Raw genomic sequence first — 25,414 nt, forward strand, 5'->3', positions numbered from 1 at the left:
TGTGCCCGCCACCAAGGTACATGCCCTTGACCGGAATCGAACCAGGGCCGACGCTCTATCCATTGAGCCAAACCGGTTTTGGCAAAATACATTTATTTTAAAAAGTGAATTTAGCAAAGTCAGAAGGTTAATATTAAAAATCAATTAGAATCTTATACATTAGCAACAAGTAACTGGAAAATAAAGTGAAAATAACAATTGCATGCATGTTTGTGCAATGTTTATGTAGTAATTTGACCCACTCTACATACCCATACTCTTAGACTTAGTATTTCTAGGAATTTGCACTCCAAAAAGTGAAATGATATATGCACAAGGATACACATATACTATGGATTCTTTACTACCTAATCACCATAATGACCACAATGATGAAAAAATACAAGTGGATTAAAATGAAAATGAAATATCCACCCGTGGACAGGAGGGCTGCTTAAATAAACTGTAAATCTCTACTACCACAGAGCAAAAGCAGGAGAAAAGGATGAGGCAATCCTGTGAGGACCGCCCTGCCAGGGTTTCATAATTCCGAGGATAACAGTGCCTTTTATCTGTCTGTTTGTTTTTGTTATTCCTCATCTGAGGATATTTTTCCATTGATTTTTAGGGAGAGTGGAGAGAGAGGGAAAGACAGAGAGAAACATCAATGGGAGAGAAACACATCGATTGGTTGCCTCCTACAGGAGCCCTGAACAGGGGTGGGGCTGGGAAGAGCCTGCAACCAAGGTACGTGCCCTTGACTGGAGTCAAACCCTGGACCCTCTGGTCCACAGGCCGACGCTCTATCCACTGAGCCAAACCAGCTAGGGTGCTGCTGACTTTAAGAATGGCCCACAGCCCTAGCCGGTTTGGCTCAGTGGATAAAGCGTCAGCCTGCGAACTGAAGGGCTAAGGGCACATGCCCAGGTTGCGGGCTCGATCCCCAGTAGGGGGGGCGTGCAGGAGGCAGCCGATCCATGATTCTCTCTCATCATTGATGCTTCTGTCTCTCTCCCTCTCCCTTCCTCTCTGAAATCAATAAGAACATATTAAAAACAGAAGAAGTCAGCAGCTAGGCCCTGGGCTGGGCATGGAAGACACAGCTCCCTCCTGTGGTCCCCCAGCCACTGGCTTTCTAGTTCCCTCAAGGCCCTCCTGGGGCCATGACATGGTTCCTGTTATCTGCCCAGATACCTTTCTGCTGAACTCAGGCTTTTCTTTCAGTTGACGAAGAAGTGCCATCGGCAGGGGATGCTCAGCCTCACAGTCACGCCATGCCCCTAAGGCTTCCTCTCTCCTTGGACTGTCCTGCTAGCTGTCCTGTGTGGCATGTGTCCTGCTAGCTGTCCTGCTGCATGTGTGGGAGGGTTCTCAGTCGGAGGACAGTGAGAAGCAGAAAGGGGGAAGTGGGCGGTGCCTGGTTCACCTCTTCCTGTAGGAGATTAGTGTGTCACCTGTGACTCCACGGTAATTCTCTGACACATGTGCTGTGATAACACTAACACGCTAATGATAATGCGGGGACCTCTGGACCTCTACCCTTCCCTCCTCCCGCCCAGTCTCTTTCTCCTCAGCCTGCACCTTCGTTTTCTTCCTGTCAGCTTTTTTTTTTTTTTTTTAAATAAGCAGCTAGCATGTATTGAGTGCCTCTTATGTGCCAGCTGCTGTTATAATCGCTTTACCACTATTAACCCATTTAATCCTATTACTTATTCTCTCTCTGTCCTTTTTTTTTTTTTTTTGCAGTGAAGACTAAAACTTTTTAAAAATATATATTTTATTGCTTTTTTACAGAGAGGAAGGGAGAGGGATAGAGAGTTAGAAACATCGATGGAAGAGAAACATCCATCAGCTGCCTCTTGCACACCCCCTACTGGGAATGTGCCCGCAACCAAGGTACATGCCCTTGACCGGAATCAACCTGGGACCTTTCAGTCTGCAGGCTGATGCTCTATCTACCCACTGAACCAAACCGGTTAGGGCAAGACTAAAACTTTATAGCTCAATTGGGATACAGCACAGCTGTGAGGTGGCACGGGGCTGTGGGCTGTGGGCTGGGGGGTGGGGTGGGGTGGGGGGTGGATGGGCCAGGCCCCTCTGGGGCTCTGCTCCTGGCCAGCCTGCTTTGCATTGTGCAGGTAAGCTCTGAGCTGTGCCAGTCTGCTCTGGTCTGCTCCAAGGAGACATCTCCAGCCGTGTTTCAGCTCAGCAAAGGAGACACAGTCTTCACTCCTGGGTGGAAAGAGAAAGTGTACTCCCAGAGTGGGAGCATGGAGCTGGCTTTTATGGACAAAAGTCCATGCTCCTGGTCCCTGATTGGTCAGTCATCATGCAAATGAGGACTCCAAATTCTTGCAGTTTGATTGGTCCAAAAGGCAATGTCTGATTGGTCAGATTAGAGCTGCTCTGATTGGTTGAAGCTGTGGAAATCAGATGGGATGGGGGAAAGCCTCAGGCCTATTGGTTGAAGTAGGATTTCCAGAACTTTTTTATAAGGGGCTGGCTCAGATCCAGAAACACAGTGCAGGCCGTTCAGTGCAGGCTTCTCCTTGAAGTGCAGTTTGCGTGAGAGACCTCTACCTAGAATGGCTGGTGGGCTTTGTTATTGGGGGTGGGGGTGGGGGTTAGGGTGTTTGTTTTTGACTTTGAGCCCAGTTAGCCAGCAGGAGCCCATTTTATTTATTTATTTATTTATTTATATATTTATATTTTTTGATTTTTTACAGAGAGGAAGGGAGAAGGATAGAGAGTTAGAAACATCGATGAGAGAGAAACATCGATCAGCTGCCTCCTGCACACCCCCCACTGGGGATGTGCCTGCAACCAAGGTACATGCCCTTGACCGGAATCGAACCTGGGACCTTTCAGTCCGCAGGCCGACGCTCTTATCCACTGAGCCAAACCGGTTTCGGCCAGGAGCCCATTTTAGTAGGCGTCTTCTTTGTCAGAATTCACACTCTCTTATTTTGTTCAATGTCTTTCTCACCCTCTTTAGAGTGTAAGATCCATGAGGGCAGGGTTTTTGTCTGTTTGGTTCATTACAATAACCTCTGCTCCTAGATACTTACTCCCTTTTAATAGCAGTGAAAACTGGCTCAGATACTTCAGAGTCTTATACCAGGCTACACAGCTCCAAAATGTTCATCTTCTTCTTTTAAATTATTGATCATTTTAGTACTGATTTTTAGAGAATGCTCTACATAGCCAATTTCCTCAAGGTCTCCTGCAGGGTTATTTTCTTGGAGGTGGGGCAGGGGAGATGCTTAACAGGCACCCTGATTGGACGCTTACCTGGTAAAAGGTGAGGCCCTCAGATCAAGGCTGGTGTAGCACAGAGAGCATTAAAAAAGCAAGACTGTGCCCTAGCTGGTTTGGCTCAGTGGCTAGAGCGTCGGCCTGCGGACTGAAGGGTCCCAGGTTCGATTCCTGTCAAGGGCACATGCCCGGGTTGTGAGCTCGATCTCCAGCTGGGAGCGTGCAGGAGGCAGCCGATCCATGATTCTCTCTCATCATTGATGTTTCTATCTCTCTCTCTCTCCCCTTCCTCTCTGAAATCAATAAAAATATATTTAAAAAAAAACACCCAAACAAACAAAAACAAGACTGTGCTTTCCAAGGCTGAGGCAGTGAGAGGGGCTAGAATTAGAATGTTCTGCTAATGTGTTCTGTGCTTTCTTCATTTCCAAGCCAAAACGCAATGTGTTTTTGCAGGAATGGTTCAAGCTCAGGGGTTGGGGATCGGGGAGAGAGAACAGAAATCGCCAGACTTCACCTTCAGATCCTTTCTGGAACGAGACAAGTTGATACAAACCAACAAAGCCAACCACAAGGGCTCCCCCACCCCACTCCCTAAACTGCCAGAGCAAGCAGCCTTTTGTCTGCCGTAGCCTCTCCGAAGGTCCCTTTCCCCGGCCTCCCGCAGTCCTGGGGCGGGAACGGTCCTCTTTAGGATAACTTTTACTTGGAACAGATCCTTTCGTCAACACCAAAGACTCTGTTTGGAATAAACCTTCAGGGAGGTCAGTCGATTGACCTGTGAGCGGTCAGGCCTTGCTGTGAGGGTCACGTGGGGTGAGCGGGACATTCCCTCCAGCGGAGAATGGCGGGAGCACACAGCCAGCCCTGCCCTGGCTTCTCTGGTGGCCCAGGGCCCTGAGCCGCCCACGGAGATCTGGGGTTCAGGGGGCTGGGTGGCAGAGCCACGCTTACAAAAGTGACGGGTGCTGACCCCCAGGGCTGTCTGTAGTTCACCTGGGAGAGGCGGCCTCGTCAATGAAGATCCTAAGGAGGGGTGAGGCCTCAGCGGGTGTGGCTCAGTGAATAGAGCGATGGCCTGCGGACCGAAGGGTCCCGGGTTCGATTCCCGTCAAGGGCACATGCCTGGGTTGTGGGCTCGATTCCCAGTAGGGGGTGTGCAGGAGGCAGCCGACCCATGATTCTCTCTCATCATGGATGTCTCTATCTCTCTCTCCCTTCCTCTCTGAAATCTATATCTATCTATCTATCTATATATCTATCTATCTATCTATCTATCTATATCTATCTATCTATCATCTATCTATATCTATCATCTATCTATATCTATATATCTATATCTATATCTATCTATATCTATCTCTATATCTATATCTATATATCTATATCTATCTATCTATATCTATCATCTATCTATCTATATCTATATATCTATACCTATCATCTATCTATCTATCTATCTCTATACCTATCTATATCTATATATCTATATCTATCATCTATATCTATCTATCTATACCTATCTATATCTATATATCTATATCTATCATCTATCTATATCTATCTATCATCTATCTATCTATCTATCTATCTATCTATCTATCTATCTATCTATAAAGAGGGGTGAGGGGGTGGGGGAGTGACTGTGCCAAGAGGGGGTGACAGAAACGGTAATGTGCCCTCTAGGAGGGCTGTGAGCAAGCAGAGAGGATAAAATAGTTATACCACGGGTGAGCGTGGGGTGGGAGCGGTGAGTGAGGGATCAGATCAGACCTCACCAAACAGGAAGCGCCCTGGAGGGCAGGGTTGGCCAGCTGGGTGCCCTGCCCTTCCCCGGTTAATGAGGAATCCAGTGCCAGCGGCTGGTGTCTGGGCACGTAGGCCGAGGCGGCCCCGTCCAGTGCAGCGATCACACCCAGCGGCCCTGGTGGCCCTTATCGCTGAGGGTCAACAGTCAGGCTTCTTCGGTGCTGGAAGGGCCTGGAGAAGCCAGTGGGTGCTTGGGTGCATCCTACCGGCTTGGGGGCCAGGACTTGGGGGTCTGGGCGGACGTGACATCCAGACACACAGGCCCCCTCTTCTCTGCAGCTCCCTGCTGTGCCCAGCTCTGTCCCAGAGGGACAGACATCGGCCCGTGGCAGCCCGCCAAGGGACGGGAGGGAGGGGGGAGAGGCCACCGCGGCGGCGGCGTGCGGTCTCTGTAGATACGGCCGCCGCCCGGCCCCCTCCTTTAGACTCTGGCCGCGGGGACCCGGCGCGCCGCTCCGCCTTATAAAGAGCCGGGGCGCAGGGCAGGGCGGCGGGAACCCGAGGCGGTGCGGGCTGCGCGGGGTCCGGGGTGGGGGGCCGGGCGGGCGCCGTGCGCGCTGTGCGGGCCGGGGACCATGGGCCGCTACTCGGGCAAGACGTGCCGCCTGCTGTCCATGCTGGCGCTCACCGCGGTGTTCTTCGTGGCCGAGCTGGTGTCGGGCTACCTGGGCAACTCGATCGCGCTCATCTCCGACTCGTTCAACATGCTGTCGGACCTGATCTCGCTGTGCGTGGGGCTGGGCACCGGCTACCTGGCGCGCCGCGCGCGGCGGGGCCCCCGCGCCACCTTCGGCTACGCGCGCGCCGAGGCGGTGGGCGCGCTCAGCAACGCCGTGTTCCTCACCGCGCTCTGCTTCACCATCTTCGTGGAGGCGGCGCTGCGCCTGGCGCGGCCCGAGCGCATCGACGACCCGGCGCTGGTGCTCATCGTGGGCGCCCTGGGGCTGGCGGTCAACGTGGTGGGGCTGCTGGTCTTCCAGGACTGCGGCGCCTGGTTCGCCTGCTGCCGCCGCCGCCTCCGCCGCCGCCGCCCGCCCGCCGCCGCCGCCCGGGGCCCCGGGAGCCGCCCGCGCAGCCCCCAGCCCGGACTCCGGCGTCACCCTGCGCGCGGGGAAGACCGCGGAGAAGGGGGCGACCGTGTTCGCCAACGTAGCAGGTGCCTTTCGGGTGCATCCTCTGGCTTGCCCTCCCCATCGCCCCCATCACGCGGTCCCCTCCTTTCCTCTCCCCCTTCCCTCCCCCTCCTCCCCCCCCCCGCCCTCTTTCCCTTCCTCTCGGCTTAAAAAGCAATGCATTTCCTCTGCAGTCCCGCTCCAGCCCTCTAATGCTAAGCCAACATTTCCCCCCACGATTTCTTTTTTAAAAAAATATATATTTTATTGATTTTTTTATAGAGAGGAAGGGAGAGAGTTAGAGACATCGATCAGCTGCCTCCTGCACACCTCCTACTGGGGATGTGCCCGCAACCAAGGTACATGCCCTTGACCGGAATCGAACCTAGGACCCTTGAGTCCGCAGGCCGAGGCTCTATCCACTCAGCCACACCGGTTTCGGCACCCCCACAATTTCTTGTCATGCCCACGACTTGTGTTTTTCCTCCTGGATCCGTGGGTCCGCTTGGCGTGTATTCCCTCCCCCCCCCCTGTCCTTTCTGGACAGTATTGATTGTCTTGGAAATTAGTTATTATTGGGCAACAGATATCATGCCCCACCCCTCCCCCCTTCTTCAGATGCGAGCTGCACTTTTCTCTCTCTCTCCCCCTGTTGCCCCCATCCTTCCTCCGTTCCCCATGGGGGTGATGGGTTTTGGGGTGGAGATGGGTTTCCCCACTTGCCTCTTTGTGTCACAGTTGTTTCGAAGTGTGAATGAGTCCAAAGGTGGATCCCAAGGCTGATGTCAAGGCCAGCAGGGCCTGTTCCTGGCTCTGAGCCTCCGTGTGTGTGTGTGTGTGTGTGTGTGTGTGTGTGTGTGTGTTCACAGGTGTGTGTGTGTGTGGGGGGGGTCAGATAAGCTAGGAGGAATTTGAAATAACAAGCCTCTTTTTTTTGAGACCATTGGTTCTTTTTGTTTGTAGAACTTATACACAACACAAGGTTTCTTCTTTGAATGCAGGTGATTCCCTGAACATCCAGCATGAGCCAGAGGAGACGACGAGAAAGGAGAAGAAGTCGGAAGCCCTGAATATCAGAGGTGGGTTGACCTTGGGCGGATTGGAAAGCCTTTCAGCACTGCTGCACCTGGTCTGCGCTGGTCTCTCCACTTTCCGCTCGCCTCTGAGCCAGTTAGAAAGTGGGCAGGCTCCGTGCGTAGACTATGACCCTGCTCTTGCCTCACCACCACATCGATTGGGAGGGAGACACTCATTGCTAGCCATTGACCCTTGCTCATTGAGACCCGCCCCAGCGCCCTGCTCAGGAGCTTCCCGGATGGGTGACACGCTCCCATTTCTCTTGCTTTTGCCCACCTGTGGGCATTGCTAACCTGAAATGCAGCCCATTCTCACTGAATGTCATTTTGATAAGGTGGCAAGTGGGTAGGTGGGCAGAGCTACACAAGGTGGCATTGCTGAAGGACCCTCATGGCCTCCGTTATTTCTGCCCCGAACCTGCTTCTGTGATGGGTCTGTTGACTCCCTTGAATCGCCACTTCCAGGTCCAAAGTGGGGGGTTCTGGGGAGACACGTAGAAGGCACATCCCTAGCATTCCTCCTACCAAGAGCTCAAGGTCACAGGGCTGGGCCAAGGTCAGCCCTGGAGGTTCAGAGGTGAATTTCTCACCAACTTTTCAGACAATGACTGCTTTGCTTTGGGTCAATGCCCAACCTTGACTTTGAGAATTTCAACAAAGACCATGCTACCTTTTACTTTCAGGTGGTTTGGGGAAGACAAGGGCTTAGATGGAAATAATAGAAAGAAAAATAAATAATCCAGGAAACGTCTGTATTTTTGAGAGTCTCACACCTGTTTTACAAAGTGATACCCAGGAGGGATCTATAGGGAAGATCAGAAAACAACATGTGAGCTCCTAAAAACTCCAAATGAATTAGTTTTAGAAATTTAACTACAACAGAGGAATTTTTTTATATTTAATTATTTAGTTTTTATTTTTATTTTTAAAAAAATATATTTTATTGATTTTTTTACAGAGAGGAAGGAAGAGGGATAGAGAGTTAGAAACACCAATGAGAGAGAAACATCGATTCAGCTGCCTCCTGCACACTCCCTACTGGGGATGTGCCCACAACCAAGGTACATGCCCTTGACCAGAAATCGAACCTGGGACCCTTCAGTCCGCAGGCTGACAGTCTATCCCCTGAGCCAAACCGGTTAGTGCTAGTTTTTATTTGATTATGAAATTAGCTAAGGGGAAGTTCTTAGAGTAGAATAGGATATATAGACATATCTAAATAATAAATTAACATTTTTAAGCTCTGTAGTCTTACACCCATAGAGTCAACCAATGATGATGAAGGCTTTAAGCTTATTCAATAGTTTTGGGGTTTGAAATGACATATGACTGAGTGACATGATTTTGTCCTGGACAGTAGATAATCTGCTCTTCTCAGGAGTTGGGAAAGTTTCTTTTAAGATCTTTAGTCCATCACCCACTATTTTTATTATTTTTTAATTTTTAAAAATGTTACAGTTTACATTCAATATTATTTGTATTAGTTTCAGGTGTACAGCAGTGTGGTTAGGCAATCGTATACTTTACAACAACAAGAGACTTTTTAGAGAGCTTGGTGGCGAGTCATTTTGGAAAGAGAATCTGTAATTAAAAAAAATCACTATCCTTTCATTTATCTCTCTTGTTTTAGGTTCAGTTTAAAAAACAGATACTGTAGGTTATTAATTTTGAGTTCGCCATCCCATCGCTTTAACTCTCTGAAATCAATACAAATATATTTTTTAAAAAATTGAGTCCATCCTGCCATTCCTGCCCAAAAGAAAACAAATAGCAACAGATCTTCACAGACTTGGGACCCCGCGCACGGAGCGTCCCGTGGCCCCTGAACTTGGACGTGCGCATTAGGGATCTTGCTTTCTTCCGGCAGGTGTGCTTTTGCACGTGATGGGCGACGCCCTGGGGTCGGTGGTGGTAGTGATCACGGCCACCATCTTCTATGCGTGGCCCCTGGACACGGACGTCCCCTGCAACTGGCAATGCTACATTGACCCCAGCCTGACCATCGTCATGGTGATCATCATTTTGTCGTCTGCCTTCCCACTCATCAAGGAGACCGCCATCATTCTGTTGCAGATGGTCCCCAAAGGGGTCAACGTGGAAGAGCTCAGTAAGTCGGACGGGTCTGATCTAGAACCACTCTCCACTTCCTGTTCTTCAGGCCAAAGGGCCCGCGTTATTTCAGAGCAGTGTTTGCTGCCATATCCTCAATTATTCATATCAGCAGTGGAGGCATCCCTCGTCCCTTGGAGCTTAGTGAGATGAATCACAGCTCCAGGAACCAAAGGTCCTTTGCAGCCTCTGATTCTGTGACTCACCTGCACATTTTTAAAACATATGTTTTGGCCCTAACCAGTTTGGCTCAGTGGATAGAGCGGTTTGGCTCAGTGGATAGAGCGTCGGCCTGCGGACTGAAGGGTCCCAGGTTCGATTCCGGTCAAGGGCATGTACCTTGGTTGCAGGCACATCTCCAGTGGGGGGGAGGGTGCAGGAGGCAGCTGATGGATGTTTCTCTCTCCTCGATGTTTCTAACTCTATCCCTCTTCATTCCGCTCTGTAAAAAAAATCAATAAAATATAGAGATTTTAGAGAGAAAGGGAGAGGGAGAGGGAGCTAAAACATCAATGATGAGAAAGAATCATTGATCCGCTGCCTCCTGCAGGATTGGGGATCGAGCCCACAACCTGGGCATGTGCCCTGACCAGGGAATCGAACCGTGACCTCGATGCTTAACCACTGAGCCACACCAGCTGGGCTCGCCTGCACATTTTTTGAGAATGTAGTGCTCAGGCAATCCCTGTTCCTGGACTACTTACCTGGGCTACTTACCTTCATGTCAAGGACTTATTTTCATCCAAATAAGGTGAACTCCATTTTTATTCTCCCCATTCTGAAACCATGAATCTCTTGTGTTCTAGATCCTGCTTTCAGGTTGATTAAAAAAAATTTTTTTTAATTCATTTTTAGAGAGAGAGGAGGGATGAAGGAGAGAGAGAGAGAGAGAAACATCGATGTGAAAGAGAAACATCGCTCAGCTGCCTCCTGCACGCCCCCTACTGGGGATCGATGCCGGCAACCCAGGCATGTGTCCTGACCTGGTAGCAAACTGGCAACCTTTTGGTGCATGGCATGACACTGTCACCTGAGCCACACTGGCCAGGGCACCCCGGGCATTTTTTTCTTGTTCTTAAACTTACTTTCTTGAATTGCCTTTTATGGCCTAAAAATGTTTGGTAGAGGAATTCCAAGAGGAGAAAGATGATGGAGCAATGTACGTGTATAGTTGAGTAGGTGAGGCTATTTTTCTTCCTGTTATTCTTTTTTGTTTTTTTAAATATATTTTTTATTGATTTTTCACAGAGAGGAAGGGAGAGAGATAGAGAGTTAGAAACATCGATCAGCCGAAACCGGTTTGGCTCAGTGGATAGAGCGTCGGCCTGCAGACTCAAGGGTCCCAGGTTCGATTCCGGTCAAGGGCACGTACCTTGGTTGCGGGCACATCCCCAGTAGGGGGTGTGCAGGTGGCAGCTGATCAATGTTTCTCTCTCATTGATGTTTCTAACTCTCTATCCCTCTCTCTTCCTCTCTGTAAAAAAATCAATAAAATGTATTTAAAAAAAAAAAAAAAAGAAACATCGATCAGCTGCCTCTTGCACACCCCCTACTGGGGATGTGCCCGCAACCAAGGTACATGTCCTTGACCGGAATCGAACCTGGGACCCTTCAGTCCGCAGGCCGACGCTCTATCCACTGAGCCAAACCGGTTTCAGCTCTTCCTGTTATTCTTAGTAAATACATCATTTTGGTGAGAATGCTTAAAGGGACCACCCCCCCCCACCCCCCGCCCCTGAAGTAGTTCCATGTTTCCGTTCTAGCTCTCACCTGGGCTGTCGCTTGCTCTTCCCCCTTGTCCTAGTGAGTAAGCTGGCAGCCGTGCCGGACATCAGCAGTGTCCATGAAGTGCATATCTGGGAACTTATAAGTGGGAAGATCATTGCCACCCTGCACATCAAGTACCAGAAGGACAGGGGGTATCAGGACGCCAGTCAGAAAATTCGAGAGATCTTCCACAGGGCGGGGATCCACAACGTGACCATCCAGTGTGAGGGCGTGGACTCGCCGGGGCCCCTGGAGCAGCAGGACACGCTGTCCCTCTGCAGCTCCCCCTGCATCGCCAAGAGCTGTGCCAAGCACCTGTGCTGTCCCCCCCGGGCCCTGCCCCTGGCCCACGTCAATGGCTGTGCCGAGCACAACGGCGGTCCCCCTCCAGACGTGCACCAAAGCCACGGCCTCGGGAGACCAGAACCCTCGGAAGTGGCGATTGAAGTATCTCCGGATGGCCGCCGTGTGAGTGACCGTGGACGAGCTTTCACCAAAACTCAGGAGGACCAATGTCATGTCAACAACACGCATTTTTAACCCGCGGAAGCAGACTAGATGGGCGAGGCACAGTGGGACCTGCAGCTTGGCTTGTGGGGACAGCCCTAGTGGGTTGCAGGCACTGACCCAACCCACGGTGGCCACTCTGTGGTCAGCGAGGGGTTGGCTGTATGGGATGCTCATTGACCGTGTCTGTTCGTTTTTACGTGATCTCGGAGGTCTCACGCTGCTCTTCAAGCGTTTGCGTTTGCTCATCGATTTTCTGGAGCAGCCGCACTGGGGTGTGTAGCAGGCTGGGACTCAGGGACTGTGTGGACACGGGACTCAGAGTCGATCTTGTTTCACACCGATTAGAGCTTCCAGCTGACTCTCAGGTGAGCTCATTGCCAAGTATATCGCACAAACTCCAGAGCCGTAATGGCTGTTTTGGTGGGTTTTTTTTCCATTCCACTGGAAGATTATAAAAGAGGGAGAATAGTCTTGTCACGGCAGCAATTTTTTCTTTGCATTCTTTTTGAATAAATGTAAAATGGATACCTATTAAGGTAGAGACCACTTTCAGAACATGAGAAAAAGTGGAGTTTATAGGGGCCAGGGGAGAGAGCAGGAAGAAAATGCTATTGGGCCATTTCATTTTGTGAGGTGGAAAGAAAATGAATGTTTCCTTTCTGCTGTGAACTGGGCGTTTCCAATGTTTAAATATATAAAATATCTTCCTTTTTTTCACTTGGAAATATAGGAATATTTCTACTTAAGTATGACACAAGTACTTTCATACTGTCTTTGAGATTCAGCCCATTGGGACTGCTTTCATTTATTTGCTTAATAATGACTTACTTATTTGCCTAAATTTCCTTTGAGTCTTTTTTTTTTTTTTTATTTTTTTTAAACGATCACATTAATCTATGAGGCATTTACCAGGAGTAAAATGAGCACTTCTGGGTAGAAAAATATATAATATTCTGTACTCATTCCTGCACCCGAATTAAGCTAGGTTGATTTTTCTTTAATTAGACATATTTAAAAATATTTATTACAATTGCCAACTAATAACTTGATGGAAAAGTATATGGAAATGAGAAGGAATTTCATTGCTGACTTTACCAAGTGTGTTTTGAGGAGCTTAACCTTTTATGTGCCTGACCCGTGTTCCCAAGTTCAGATACATTTATTAGACTCTGATTCGGGTCCGTGATCATAACGGACCTGTGTTAGTATTGGAGAAGCATCTGCCGTGCATTTAACACATAGTTCAGGCAGAATACTTTCATCAGAGCAGGCTCAAAATAGGTTTGAGAAAATGGGAAGTACCTACAAGAAAACTAGAATCTTCTTTGATGGGTTGCAAAGTTGACTGAAAATGATCCCCTCTGAGGCCCTAAGCATTGAGTCCTGCAGAGTATTCATCAGAAATGCTGGGCTGGTAACAGAAAAAGCACTCACATTTCCCAGCACAAATATCACTAAAATAATAATAATAATAATAATAATAATAAAATTCTAAGGCTAAAATAAGTAAGCATCTATCCTCAGTAGGATAAGAATAGTTTTATTCCTTGAAAATCTATTATCTGAGTTTAAATTGGCCATGAGTTAGGTAAATTAGAAAAATGCCTAAATATGTTTTATCTCTATGAGTTTATTGGACTAGGCTATATTATGCTTATTGCTAAAAAAAAAAAAAAAAAGGGGGGGGATATGTGGCATCCTTTTATTTTTAATATTAAAATTGTGGCAGGGACTCACACAAAACAGGGGCTTTTGAAACTCACCATGGTGATGCGTGGACCCAGTTCTCATTGGATAAATGTTATTTGAAAGGCCCGTCTGGAGCCAGAGAAGAAATTTGTCTCTTCCTCCTCCCAAACTTGAAGGTTTGATTTGATTTCAGGTTACTCTGCTTTCATTAAAAGGGAAAAGTGATCATTTTCTAACTTTTGCGCGACTGGCTACAGGAATGCATGTTTATTTTCTGGCAGGGAAAAGGCACTTAATTCCAGCCTCATTAAGTCTAACCTCAGGAAGGTATCTATGTACCTAGCAAATTATGCAGAAGAGCCGATGTGACATAATACCGTTGTAAGACATTTTGACTGAGAGCATTTAATAATGTCCAAGCAAGCTAAGCAAGTGCAATATTTGTTTTAAAGTATACTTTATTGATTTTTTTTACAGAGAGGAAGGGAGAGAGAGCTAGAAACATCGATGAGAGAGAAACATCAATCAGCTGCCTCCTGCACACACCCTACTGGGGATGTGCCCACAACCAAGGTACATGCCCTTGACCGGAATCGAACCTGGGACCCTTGAGTCCGCAGGCCAACGCTCTATCCACTGAGCCAAACCGGTTAGGGCGCAAGTGCAATATTTGTGTGACGGGTTTGGTGCATTACTTACCATCCCAGGCCCCGTGGGTGGTTTTACTTGGGTTTCCCTAGGCCTTTAGTTATCCTGCACTTTAATTCTCCCCAGGAAATGCACTCTCACTGGTCTGTGATGATCTCTTTCTCCCTTTGAATCGGCCCTGCTTGGTGGCAGTAGCAGCTGATAAACAGTGGATTTAAACAACTCAGTTTTCATCTCTGAGATGAAAAAAAAAAAAAATACTGTCACTCAGTTTAGTGTCCCTGTGTACTTAAGTGGACTCCAGAAAATTCTGTCTCCCTTTTTTTCAGAACTGGAAATGATTTTTTAAAAAGTCTAGGGCACCATCTGTGTGCCGGTCAGCCTGCATGCTAGCCTGGAGGATGCAGGGATGACATTCTGCGTTGCTCCTCTGTCCTTCTATTTCTCCAAAAAGAGTTCTTCCCACAGAACTTCAGCACAGCCGCAGGAAGTACTACATCCACTTTCATTTTCCAACTTTCCGTTTGTTTTTGAAAATAGAGCTTAATTTTTTCCCCATGATAATTGGCCATCATGAATATCCATAGGGCTACCAGGCTCCATTGCTGATGGAAAAAAAAAAAATGTATTATCCCTCTAAATTTTTTTTTTTATAAAATGTCAATAAAATAGAGAAACATTGTTTGAAGAGCCATTACAGATATTCTTCATATTTAGTTATTTTATTTTATTTTATGTTTGGCCACCAGCTAACTGCGTTCTAGTTGGAGTAAATCGGAACTTCAGGAGGAATGGGTGCTTTGAACCTCAAAGAGTTGACTGAGGTCGATTGTGGATTATAATACAGCAGCTGCCCTGGGAGGTAGTAAGGGCTTTGGGTCTGCCTTCTCAGTCTGGGCTTTGCTGACAGGGTGACCTGGCTGATTCCCTGTTGTGTACGCCTATCTTGTGCATTGCAGAGTTTTAGCAGCTTCCCTGGCCTCACCCACAACATGATAATGTCATCCCTCCCCCCCCCTCCCCCCCCCCCGCCATGGTACAACCAACAATGTCATCCTGGGACGGGGAGGTGAGGGAATGGCCCTTGTTCTGAACCGCTGACTCCATCTAAGGGTGCTAGAGGGGTATTGTTGACAAAAACCCTGCCAACGCCCAATAATTCTTGTAATATAATCAATTCTGCAGAATCCTCTCCTTTAGAATATATTGTAAAAGATGAGATCAAACTATTTATAAAACTTATAATTTATAAAAATTATAATTTGTAAGAATTATAATTTATAAGAATTATGATCATGCCATCTCTACGTAAGAACTTTAGATATTTAAAGAAAAAATGTGATTTGTACAAAAGGCCTTACCAATTTGATTGTATAGATCCGTCACTACGACGTGGAATGAAATGAAGAAAAAAGCATTGCTCTCACTGGTCTGTGATGATCTCTTCACCTCGTGAATATTCTCAGCCTGATGCTCCCACTACAAAGTGGCACCCAATAATGTCAGACCATTGGGTCTTTGGGGTCAAAGTGCCTAATTCTCCGCCAGTTTTTTTTTTTAATATGTATATATTTTTATTGATTTCAGAGAGGAAGGGAGAGGGAGATAGAGATAGAAACATCAATGATGAGAGAGAGTCACTGATTGGCTGCCTTCTGCACACCCCTTACTGGAGAATTGAGCCTGCAACCTGGGCACGTGCCCTTGACCAGAATTGAACCCAAGACCCTTCAGTCCACAGGCCGGTGCTCTATCCACTGAGCCACACCGGCTAGGGCTCTCCACCAGTTTTAAACTTCATGCTGTTTCTGGTTATTGGTCCCTGACAAACAACTTTGCATTCCAATGGGAATAATCCAACAGGGAGGATGCTTTTTGTTAGTACCCAGGACAAATTCAAGTTTTTATCCTTTATGGCTCACTTAACCCTTTGTCAAATCCTATCCATTTCCCCCCCCAGAGGACAAAATGCATTTCCTGCTTTGAAAGTATCCTGCCTTTAAATGTATCTCCACACTTTTGCAATTGAAGGCTGCAAAAAAAAAAAAAAAAGGGGGGGGGTTGTGGGGAGGAGCTGGTTTGGAAAAAAATGGGGAAGCATGACCTGCTTTGTGGTTGGAATTTAGGCTGAGGAATGGTCACTGACCCATCGTCAGGTCTATTGCCATCGTAGCCCTGATACATGGTCACCTATTGGTGCCTCTCAGTATATTTGCATGTGAGCAGCCCCAGGAATGAAGGAGGAATTGAATCAGGAAATTGGCTGCTCAAATGGAACTTGCCTCAAACCGTAACCCTCATGTAATCTAAATGTTCTTATGAATTGGGAGTTGATGCAGATGTATCGTTTTCTGGAGCGTCCCTTTTTTAGGTGTTTTATTCTGGACCTTTTTGTTTACACGGAACTTTCTTGAGTGTTGCTAGATGGATGGACCTTCTCTGCTTGGTCCAGAGCCAGGCCGGAGACTGGGTACCTGCTTTGCATCCTAATGGGAATAATCCAACAAGGACGAGGATGTTTTTTCCTGGGAGAGCGACCCCCTCCGGGAGGTCTCCAGTTATGTTACAGTGTTGTGGAGTTTTGTTGCTTCAAGTCTTCCCTCTGTCCCCACAGGCGATGTTTGCCACAGTGTAATTGTCACATTTTGGGGGGGAATTAGGAAAACGCTAAGATATAAAGTGGAAATAACGCAGTGCTAATTGAATGTGAAGTCCCCCACATTAATGTATGCGTACCTCTGACAGTGAAAGATGTTCGATGGTGCTGTAAATAAACATTTTGAAAAGCAAGCACACGGCTGAGATGTTTGTGGGAATTCACCAGTTAGCTCAACGTCTAGTCAGTTTACTTATTTATTTATTTCACTGATTTCAGAGAGGAAAGAAGAGGGATAGAAAGATAGAAAGATAAATGATGATAGAAAGATAAATCACTGATCGGCTGCCTCCTACATGCCCCACACTGTGGATAGAGCCTGCAACCCAGGCATGTGCCCTGACCGGGAATCGAACCGCAACCTCCTGTTTCATAGGTCGACGATCAACCATTGAGCCACACCGGCCGGGCCCTCTAGTCAATTTATCACTCGGTATCTCTCTAGGTTGGTCTTACTAACGTGGGGCTTATTTTCTGTCCCTGTGCCATAATCATGCATTTCAACACTGAGCCAAAATGTTTTTTTAAGCTCAGAGGCAAGATACACATTTGCGTGGATTTATAACCACAGGGCTGGTGACGTTTTGCCTACATTTTCTCAGGGAAGGGGGTGGCGGGGGAGGAGAAAATTCTCAGAGTGGCCTGAGCTGATACAGGCTTGCAGTGGTGACGAAAACGACAAGGGCTCTTATCTGCCTCAGAAGACTGGGGGCCTAGAGACGGGCCTGCTGGAGGGCGGTGAGTCTGTGGCTGCAATTTCATGTTCAAAGATACTCAGAAGAAGCTAATATGACATTAAATATATATATACATTTTATTGATTTCACAGAGGAAGGGAGAGAGAGAGAAACATCAATGATGAGAGAGAATCATTGATTGGCTGTGTCCTGCACGTCCCCTACTGAGGATAGAGCCCAAAACCCAGGAATGTGCCCTGACTGGGAATCGAGCCAGGAGACTTAGTAAGTCCAATCCATAAAGTGGGAGGAATGAAGCAAGGCTCCGGCTTGAACTGGCAAAGAAGCAGCAGTGAGGCGGGGTTTTTGGACGATCACACGGTGTTCCCCTGGGCAGGATGGTTCATCGGACTCCTTGTCTGTCAGAGTCGGAGTCGAAGAATGAATCCATGGACGGGAGGTGGAATAGCAAAGGTGGAAACTTACTGAAGAACAAGTACAGCCTCCCACGTGGGGAAGGGGAAAGAATCTCACTGCGCGGACTCCCAGCTGGGGAGGGGGAGAGAGTCCCACCGAGGCTCTTCTTCCACAGCTTATAAAGGCAGCAGATCTTTGTGCCTTGATATCCCCCCCTGATGGGTCACTATGCCCTGAGCCTGGTTACTATAGTAACTCCTGAGCTCAAAGGTGGAACCTCACATGGGACATGTGAGGTTCTCCCCACCCCCCTCCTTCTCTATTGTTCTCCTGTTCCCTTTGGGCTTTCTTCTTCTCCCTCTGAATGAGGGGCGCCTTCCCTTTATTTTGTAAATATAGACCTTCTGCTGTTCCCAGCTCCCTCATTCCATGGAAATGCACCTGTTGCAGCTTTTCAGCTCCCCTATTCCCAGAGCATGTTGAATACATGAATGAATGAGTGAATGAATGAATGAATGAAACAATAAAGTGTAGTTCACCTCTTACCTCACAGTCTATTAAGGGGGTATTTTCTTTTTTTTAATTTAAATTCTTTATTGTTTTTTTAAAATAGATTTTTTACAGAGAGGAAGAGAGAGGGATAGAGAGTCAGAAACATCGATGAGAGAGAAACATCAATCAGCTGCCTCCTGCACACCCCCTACTGGGGATGTGCCCGCCACCAAGGTACATGCCCTTGACCGGAATCGAACCTGGGACCCTTGAGTCTGCAGGCTGACGCTCTATCCACTGAGCCAAACTGGTTTCAGCAATTCTTTATTGTTTAAAGTATCACATATGTCTCATCTTCCCCCCTCCCCCCATTGATCTCTCTTCTGCCGCTCACCCCCCCAGCACATGCCCTCAGTACCTTCTGCTGCTCTGTACTTCTTCCATGGTCCACTTAATGTCTAAAATTTCTAACATTTCCTAAACCTGTCTTTTTCACCCTTAGAAATTCCTGTCTCAGTAGTCACTCAGATTGTCCCGGACAAGGGATTGGCTGGTATTTTTGTGGTTTGTGGAGTGTTTTATACATATTTTATTGATTTCAGAGAGGAAGGGAGAGAGAGATAGAAACATCAGTGATGGGAGAGAATCATTGATTGGCTGCCTCCTGCACACCCCCTACTGGGGATGGAGCCCACAACCCAGCATGTGCCCTTGACTGGAATCCAACCTAGGACCCCTCAGTCCGCAGGGCGACGCTCTATCCCCTGAGCCAAGCCAACCAGAGCATGTGTTCTTGTTTTTGTCTGTGCTTAGATGGAAGTCCAGAGGGGCCTCCTGTCTGGCTGGGTCTGGTGTTTGAGAAATTGGGTTTGACAGGAGAACACCCCAGCCTAACCCTGAGTGTCGGGCCTGTCCTAGTGACACCACGGCCCAGGAGTGTCGGTTCCCTGAAGTCAAGGGACCTGCTTGTCTCTCTTATATTTCGGTCCGTAATATATTTGTTGGTGCATTTTATTGGAGCAGGTTATGAGCATTGAAATCCTGATTAAAAGGCCACTAAGAAGTGATGAGACTCTGGGCAAGTTACTTGGCGTGTCACGATGCTCCACATTTTCCACGTGAGGAATGATACCCATTTTTTCCAGGGGTGCTGTGGTTATTCCCCGAGACCCTGCATGTCCATGGCAGAGGGTCGGTGATTTAAAATGCCAGCTGGTTTTCTGGAGCCCCTCTGTATATGTCTGCCTCCATGACTATCTCATTTCAGGACATAAATCAAATGCACTGTCTTGTTTTGCCTCGTTTTTATTTCCTTCCATCATGGGAGTGGTAAAAAAAACCCAAAACCCACACCTTTAAATATCATGGTTAGACCTGCCAGACACCTAAGGTTATGTGTTCCTTTCAGCTGTTACCACTATGATGGTGTCAAATACGAACTGGAGAGAGTGAGGCTGGCACCCACGTGTGTGTGTGTGTGTGTGTGTGTGTGTGTGTGTGTGTGTGACAGCAAGAAGGTCACATGGCTTGTGAGTGGTTACTCTATTATCCAGATACTCAGGTCTCTCTGTCTGCCAATCATCAATACATGTTGAATACATGAATGAATGAATGAATGAATGAAACAATAAAGTGTAGTTCACCTCTTACCTCACAGTCTATTCAGGGGGTATTTTCTTTCTTTTTTTTTTAAATTTAAATTCTTTATTGTTTAAAGTATCACATATGTCTCATTCCCCTCCCCCCCACCCCATTGATCTCTCTTCTGCCGCTCCCACCCCCCAGCACATGCCCTCAGCCCCTACTCTCTGTGTCCATTGGTTAGGCTCATACGTAAGCACACAAGTTTTGGGTTGGTCTCTTACCCACCCAAGGGGTATTTTCTTTGTCCTTTGACACCAACATTCAAATGGGCTCCATTGGATAAGTTCCAAGTCATGTTGAACACGTCAATGCAAGAATGGTCTCAGCAGATATCTGCGGGCTCTAGGACCCCACAGAGGTTCGGGGGAGCACACCGCTATCGCCCCTTGGCAGAGCCTGGCTGAGGCTCCCACACCCACATTCATCTTAGGCCTCTGCTGCGTTTGAAACAGATGTTCTGAGCCCCAGTGCTCACTTGATAAGATAGTGTCCTTTGTTACTCTGGGGGCTTTGACGGCTTGTTCCTCTTTCCCCCTCACTTCCCTTTATGTTCTTTTTGTCTTTCTTCATAACATTGTTTTTCTTTTTCTTTTGGTTTCAAAACTTCTTTTAAAAAATAATTCTTTGTTCTTGAAAATATCACATGTGTCCCCTTATTACCCCAATTGCCCCCCCTCCAGCCCGCTCCCACCCCCAGCCCCAAGCCCTCTCCGACCCATTGTCTGTGTCCATGGGCCATGCATATATGCATACAAGGTCCTTGGTTGATCACCACCCACCCACAGTGTCCCCCACCCCCCCGCCTTTCCTCCGAGATCCCGCACTCTGTTCCATGCTTCCATGTCTCTGGATCCACTCCAGAACACTGTTTTTATGGAAGCCTGTGCCTTTATTAGCTCCTCGAGGGGGATGAAGCGGGAGTGGGTGGCCCCAAGGAGGGGCGGCTGTGTCTCCTGGGCCTGGAGGTGATGGAGAACTCGCCCAGGTCCTGGCTGATCATCATCTCAGGCTCGACTTCTACCTGGTGGAAGGTCTTGCGGTTGTACACGCCCACCAGGCCGACCGCTGTCCTGGGCAGGATGGGCAGGTCCCGCAGGTGCATCTTCCCTACCTGGGGCCTCTCCCTGGGCGGGGCTTCCTGCCTGGGCGGAGCCTCTCCCTGGGCGGGGCCTCCTGCCTGGGCGGGGCCTCTCCCTGGGCGGGGCCTCCTGCCTGGGCGGGGCCTCTCCCTGGGCGGGGCTTCCTGCCTGGGCGGGGCCTCTCCCTGGGCGGGGCCTCCTGCCTGGGCGGGGCCTCTTCCTGGGCGGGGCCTCCTGCCTGGTTTTGCGCAGGCGCCTCCGCAGCCAGTGCAGCGGCTACCTCAGCAGGCCCGGCTTCCCCGTCGCTGGGTCACCTGGTCCCAGGAGGAGTCCAGCCGCAGGTCAAGGTCAACGCCCGGTAGGTGAACTTGCACACGGTCCGTGTCACCTTCTGCTCCACTCCTGCCATCTGTCGCCCAGTCCTCGGGACATTTTAAAAATCACTAAATGGTGTTCACACGGTGCAGACACGTATGAAGTGTTTGAGGTCATTCCAAACCTCAGAGGAGAGCGTGCTGACGAACACAACCCTTTTCCCATTATGCATTTCGGACTTCAGTTTTCTTTTTTATTTAAAAAAATTTTTAAAAAACTTGTCAGTTATAGTTGGCATTCAGTATTATATTAGCTTCAGGTGTACAGCATAGCGGTTAGACCAGTGGTCAGCAAACTGCGGCTCTCGAGCCACATGCGGCTCTTTGGCCCCTTGAGGGTGGCTCTTCCACAAAATACCACGGCCTGGGCGAGTCTATGTTGGAGAAGTGGCGTTAGAAGAAGTTTAAGTTTAAAAAATTGGGCTCTCAAAAGAAATTTCAATCGTTGTCCTGTTGATATTTGGCTCTGTGGACGAATGAGTTTGCCGACCACTGGGTTAGACATTTATATAACTTAGGAAGTGCCCTCCCCAGCCCCGCCCCCCCATACATCGATGTCTCACCTGGCACCATACACAGTTGTTGCAATATTATTGATTATATTCCCTGTGGTGAACTTTACATCCCCGTGATTATTTTGTAACTGCCCATTTGTACTTCGTAATCCCTCCACCTTTTTCATCCGTCCCCCAGCCCCCTCCTCACCTGTCAACCACCAGTTTTCAACTTGCTTTTTAAAATTAACACTATATTCTGGCTGTCTTTTCCACGTTAGGATGTAAAGGTCCACTCTTTTTGTATTATGTAACTATCTAGCATTCCGTGGTACAGCTGTCTCAACTTAAATATCGACTCTCCTGTTGAGGAATTTACTTCCTTTAGAAAACCACCTGGACGTTATTCGTTTTTTTAAAATTGATTTCAGAGAGAGGAAAGGGAGAGGGAAAGAGAGATAGAAACATCAATGGTGAGAGAGAATCATTGGTCGGCTGCCTCCTGCACACCCCCTACTGGGGATCCAGCTGTGACCTCCTGATTCTTGGGTGGACACTCAACCACTGAGTCACACCAGGCGGGCAATCACGTGGCCTTTAAATTCCATTGGCATTACTCTAACACTTTATGGGTACTGTGTGTGTATGGATTTGGAATTTAATGCCATTAGAATGCTTATTCTTTATATTTTTTGCACCCAACTTTCCATTAATGAGTATGTGATACTTATATAATATCAAAAAAAACAGTTATTTAAAAATGGTCTTGGTTGGTTTAAAAAAAATGGTACTTGTTTCACAAATGTTTTGCTCAGTTCTGAATTCCAATGGTACTTACTGTATTACGACACCATCTAGTTTTTGATTCTATGCCTCATCCCTTCAATAAGTAGTATCTTCCTTGAGAACATGGATTGTATTTTAATAATAATGTTGACTAAGCACCTCTGCGTGCCAGGTACTTGACAAGTATATGTGATCTCATTTAACTCTCAGGAAACTCCTGGGCAGTCCGTTCCCTCTTTTAGTAAGGAGGAAAAGAAAGCTCAGAGCGTTTAGATGATTCACTCAGCTCAGGTGCAGTGGGGGCGGGATTAGAACCAAGCTCTCCTGTACTCCAGTGCCTGGCCTTTTTCCCTGCCTCGGGCTATCCCCTGCTTTGAAATTCCCCTGCAACATCTAGCCCAATATACTCTGAGTGGCCAGATTATGATGATCTCTGAACGCATAATAATCTGGCCACTCAGTGTACTTCTCTTAAGTACCTCATTTATTTGATATCAAAGACACTATAAATCATGCACCTGATCAGTGTTCCCCTTTGCACTGGCTGATAGAAAGCTCAGGGCAAAGAGGTGGTTGATCTCCAGCAAAAGTCTAGAATACTTTTGGTACCCGTTTGAGATACAAACACACCGAGTGGCCAGATTATGATGTGTCCAGAGATCATAATAATCTGGCCACTCAGTGTACGTGTAATTGCAACTTGTTGATTGAGTCTGACAGAGGGCAGTACTTCCTCTAAAGACACATCTCCCAAGTCAGTCTCCTCAAAGACCAAGGCTATAGGATATGCCCTGACCACGTGGGTCTCCACTAACACTTCTTTTCTTTACAGTATTATCGACCGAATCCTCTTCAGCACCTTGGACTTGAGACATCACACCGGGGAAGGGGGAGAAACGGCAACCGGGGCCAAGGTAAAGTGGTTTCTGGAAACCGGAAGCCTTTCCTGGGAGACAGAGGGTGAAGCTCAGTAGATGAGAGCAAATGACTGCGTTGGAGCCCTGGTTATTGATATGGAAATGTGGGGGTGCCTATTAATGAACCCTCTTATCTAACAGTTGTTCATTAGAATACACAATTGCCTTGTTGTAAAAGAGGGCTTGCATTGGGAGCTGCTGAGGAAGCAAAAACTCTGGATTTCTTAATGTTTTGAACATGCTATTCCTTGGGACAAGAACCACACCTCATGGTGACATCATCCAGGCGACAAGTCATGTCTTGCAGTGGAGTCCTGGTCGTCGTCATCCTCCTCCTCCTCCTCCTCCTCCTCCTCCTCCTCCCCTTCTGCCCTCTCCTCCTCCTCCTCTTCTCTTCTTCCTTCTCCTCCTTTCCCTTTGATGTTCTTCTTTTTTGAGAATCTCTAATTGTGTGAGATATACAGTCGTCTGTCCTTAACTACACGTTCTTATTTTATAAAATTCTAACTTAAGAAGGTTTATTTCTGAATGCCTTTTCAAGGTCTGGGAGAATTTGGATGCTAGAGCATGCAAAATGCATGTCAGCTCCCGTGGGGGTAATGTGGAAAAGAGGGCGTGGGGAGAGAGAGAGAGAGAGAGAGAGAGAGAGAGAGAGAGGAAAGAAACAGTCGACAGAGCAGAATTAGAGTTGTTTGCAAGGTCTTCTTAGAAAAGATAAAAGTAAATGAGGGAAATTAACCTTGGCCTTGAGATTGCATGTGCGCTGATGGTGTGCTTGAGAGGCGCCAGGGTCAGGGAGGGCAGGGGCTGTGGAGGGAATGACTAGAAGGGCAGAGGTGGTCAAAGGCTGCATCTTGGGAGCAGGTTTGGGGAACATTTGCTCAGCTGAGCACGGTGCCCACAGGTTACCTAAAGCTTCCTGCATTTCCATGTCAAATCCCAGAGCCCGTGGAACCCCTGAGTCTCCAGAAAGCCTGGGTGAGACTGGGGGGGGGGGCGGGGGTGAGGGGGAGGAGGTTGCGAGGCAGCAGGTAAGGACCCCCAAGTCTTCACCTTTGGCTCAGGAAAAAAATGCCTCGCAGTGTGAGGCTTATCTGGTTCAGAAAACAAACAACACTCAACATCAGTCCCCAACCCCCACCACCAAAAGAATGGCCATATAGGGATTCAGGTCTTTTTTTTTTTTTTAATATATTTTATTGATTTTTTACAGAGAGGAAGGGAGAGGGATAGAGAGTTAGAAACGTCGATGAGAAAGAAACATCGACCAGCTGCCTCCTGCACACTCCCCCACTGGGGATGTGCCCGCAACCAAGGTACATGCCCTTGACCGGAATCGAACCTGGGACCTTTCAGTCCGCAGGCCGACGCTCTATCCACTGAGCCAAACCGGTTTTGGCGGGATTCAGGTCTTGCTGTCATCGGGCTACTGAGCCAAAGTCAGTAAGTAGCTGATGATCTCTTAGGCTTCTTTATATATGACAAGAGTAAAGCTGTATTTTTTTTAAAGATCCTGTTAGTAAGTTTTCTGTTACTTGAAGCTCAAAGCATTCCTAACTGATCCGTAGTGCCCTCATTTCCTTATTCCCCCTTCACACACACTAGCCTGCTCAGGGACTCCATATTCACAGTTGATAGTACCGTGTATTTTGCTTCAGCTTTGTCTTGTACTCTCATGCATTGCCAAATCACATTTTCAAGAATCGTAATCTTTTCTTTCTTCTTTAAATATATATATTTATATATATATATATTTTGTTGATTTGAGAGAGAGAGAGAGGAAGGAAGAGGGAGGGAGAGAGAAACATTGATGTGAGAGAGAAACATCCTTACGCTGCCTCCTGTACACACCCAGACCAGGGATCGAACCCACAACCTGGGTTGTGCCCTGACCGGAATCGAACTGGCGACCTTTCGCTGCATG

General features: G+C 47.8%; 1 protein-coding gene across 1 annotated transcript; it reads left to right on the forward strand.

The window, feature by feature from the left end:
• The first annotated feature begins 5,618 nt into the window (after nucleotides 1-5,618).
• Nucleotides 5,619-11,647, forward strand: SLC30A10 (solute carrier family 30 member 10). The gene is given in 5 exon segments (XM_054713037.1): nucleotides 5,619-6,059; nucleotides 6,061-6,199; nucleotides 7,157-7,234; nucleotides 9,099-9,338; nucleotides 11,145-11,647. Coding segments are annotated over 5 exon segments (1,401 nt in total).
• The last annotated feature ends 13,767 nt before the right edge of the window (nucleotides 11,648-25,414 follow it).

Source organism: Eptesicus fuscus, chromosome 24 (genome assembly GCF_027574615.1).
Source record: "Eptesicus fuscus isolate TK198812 chromosome 24, DD_ASM_mEF_20220401, whole genome shotgun sequence".
In the NCBI taxonomy this organism is placed as follows: domain Eukaryota; kingdom Metazoa; phylum Chordata; class Mammalia; order Chiroptera; family Vespertilionidae; genus Eptesicus; species Eptesicus fuscus.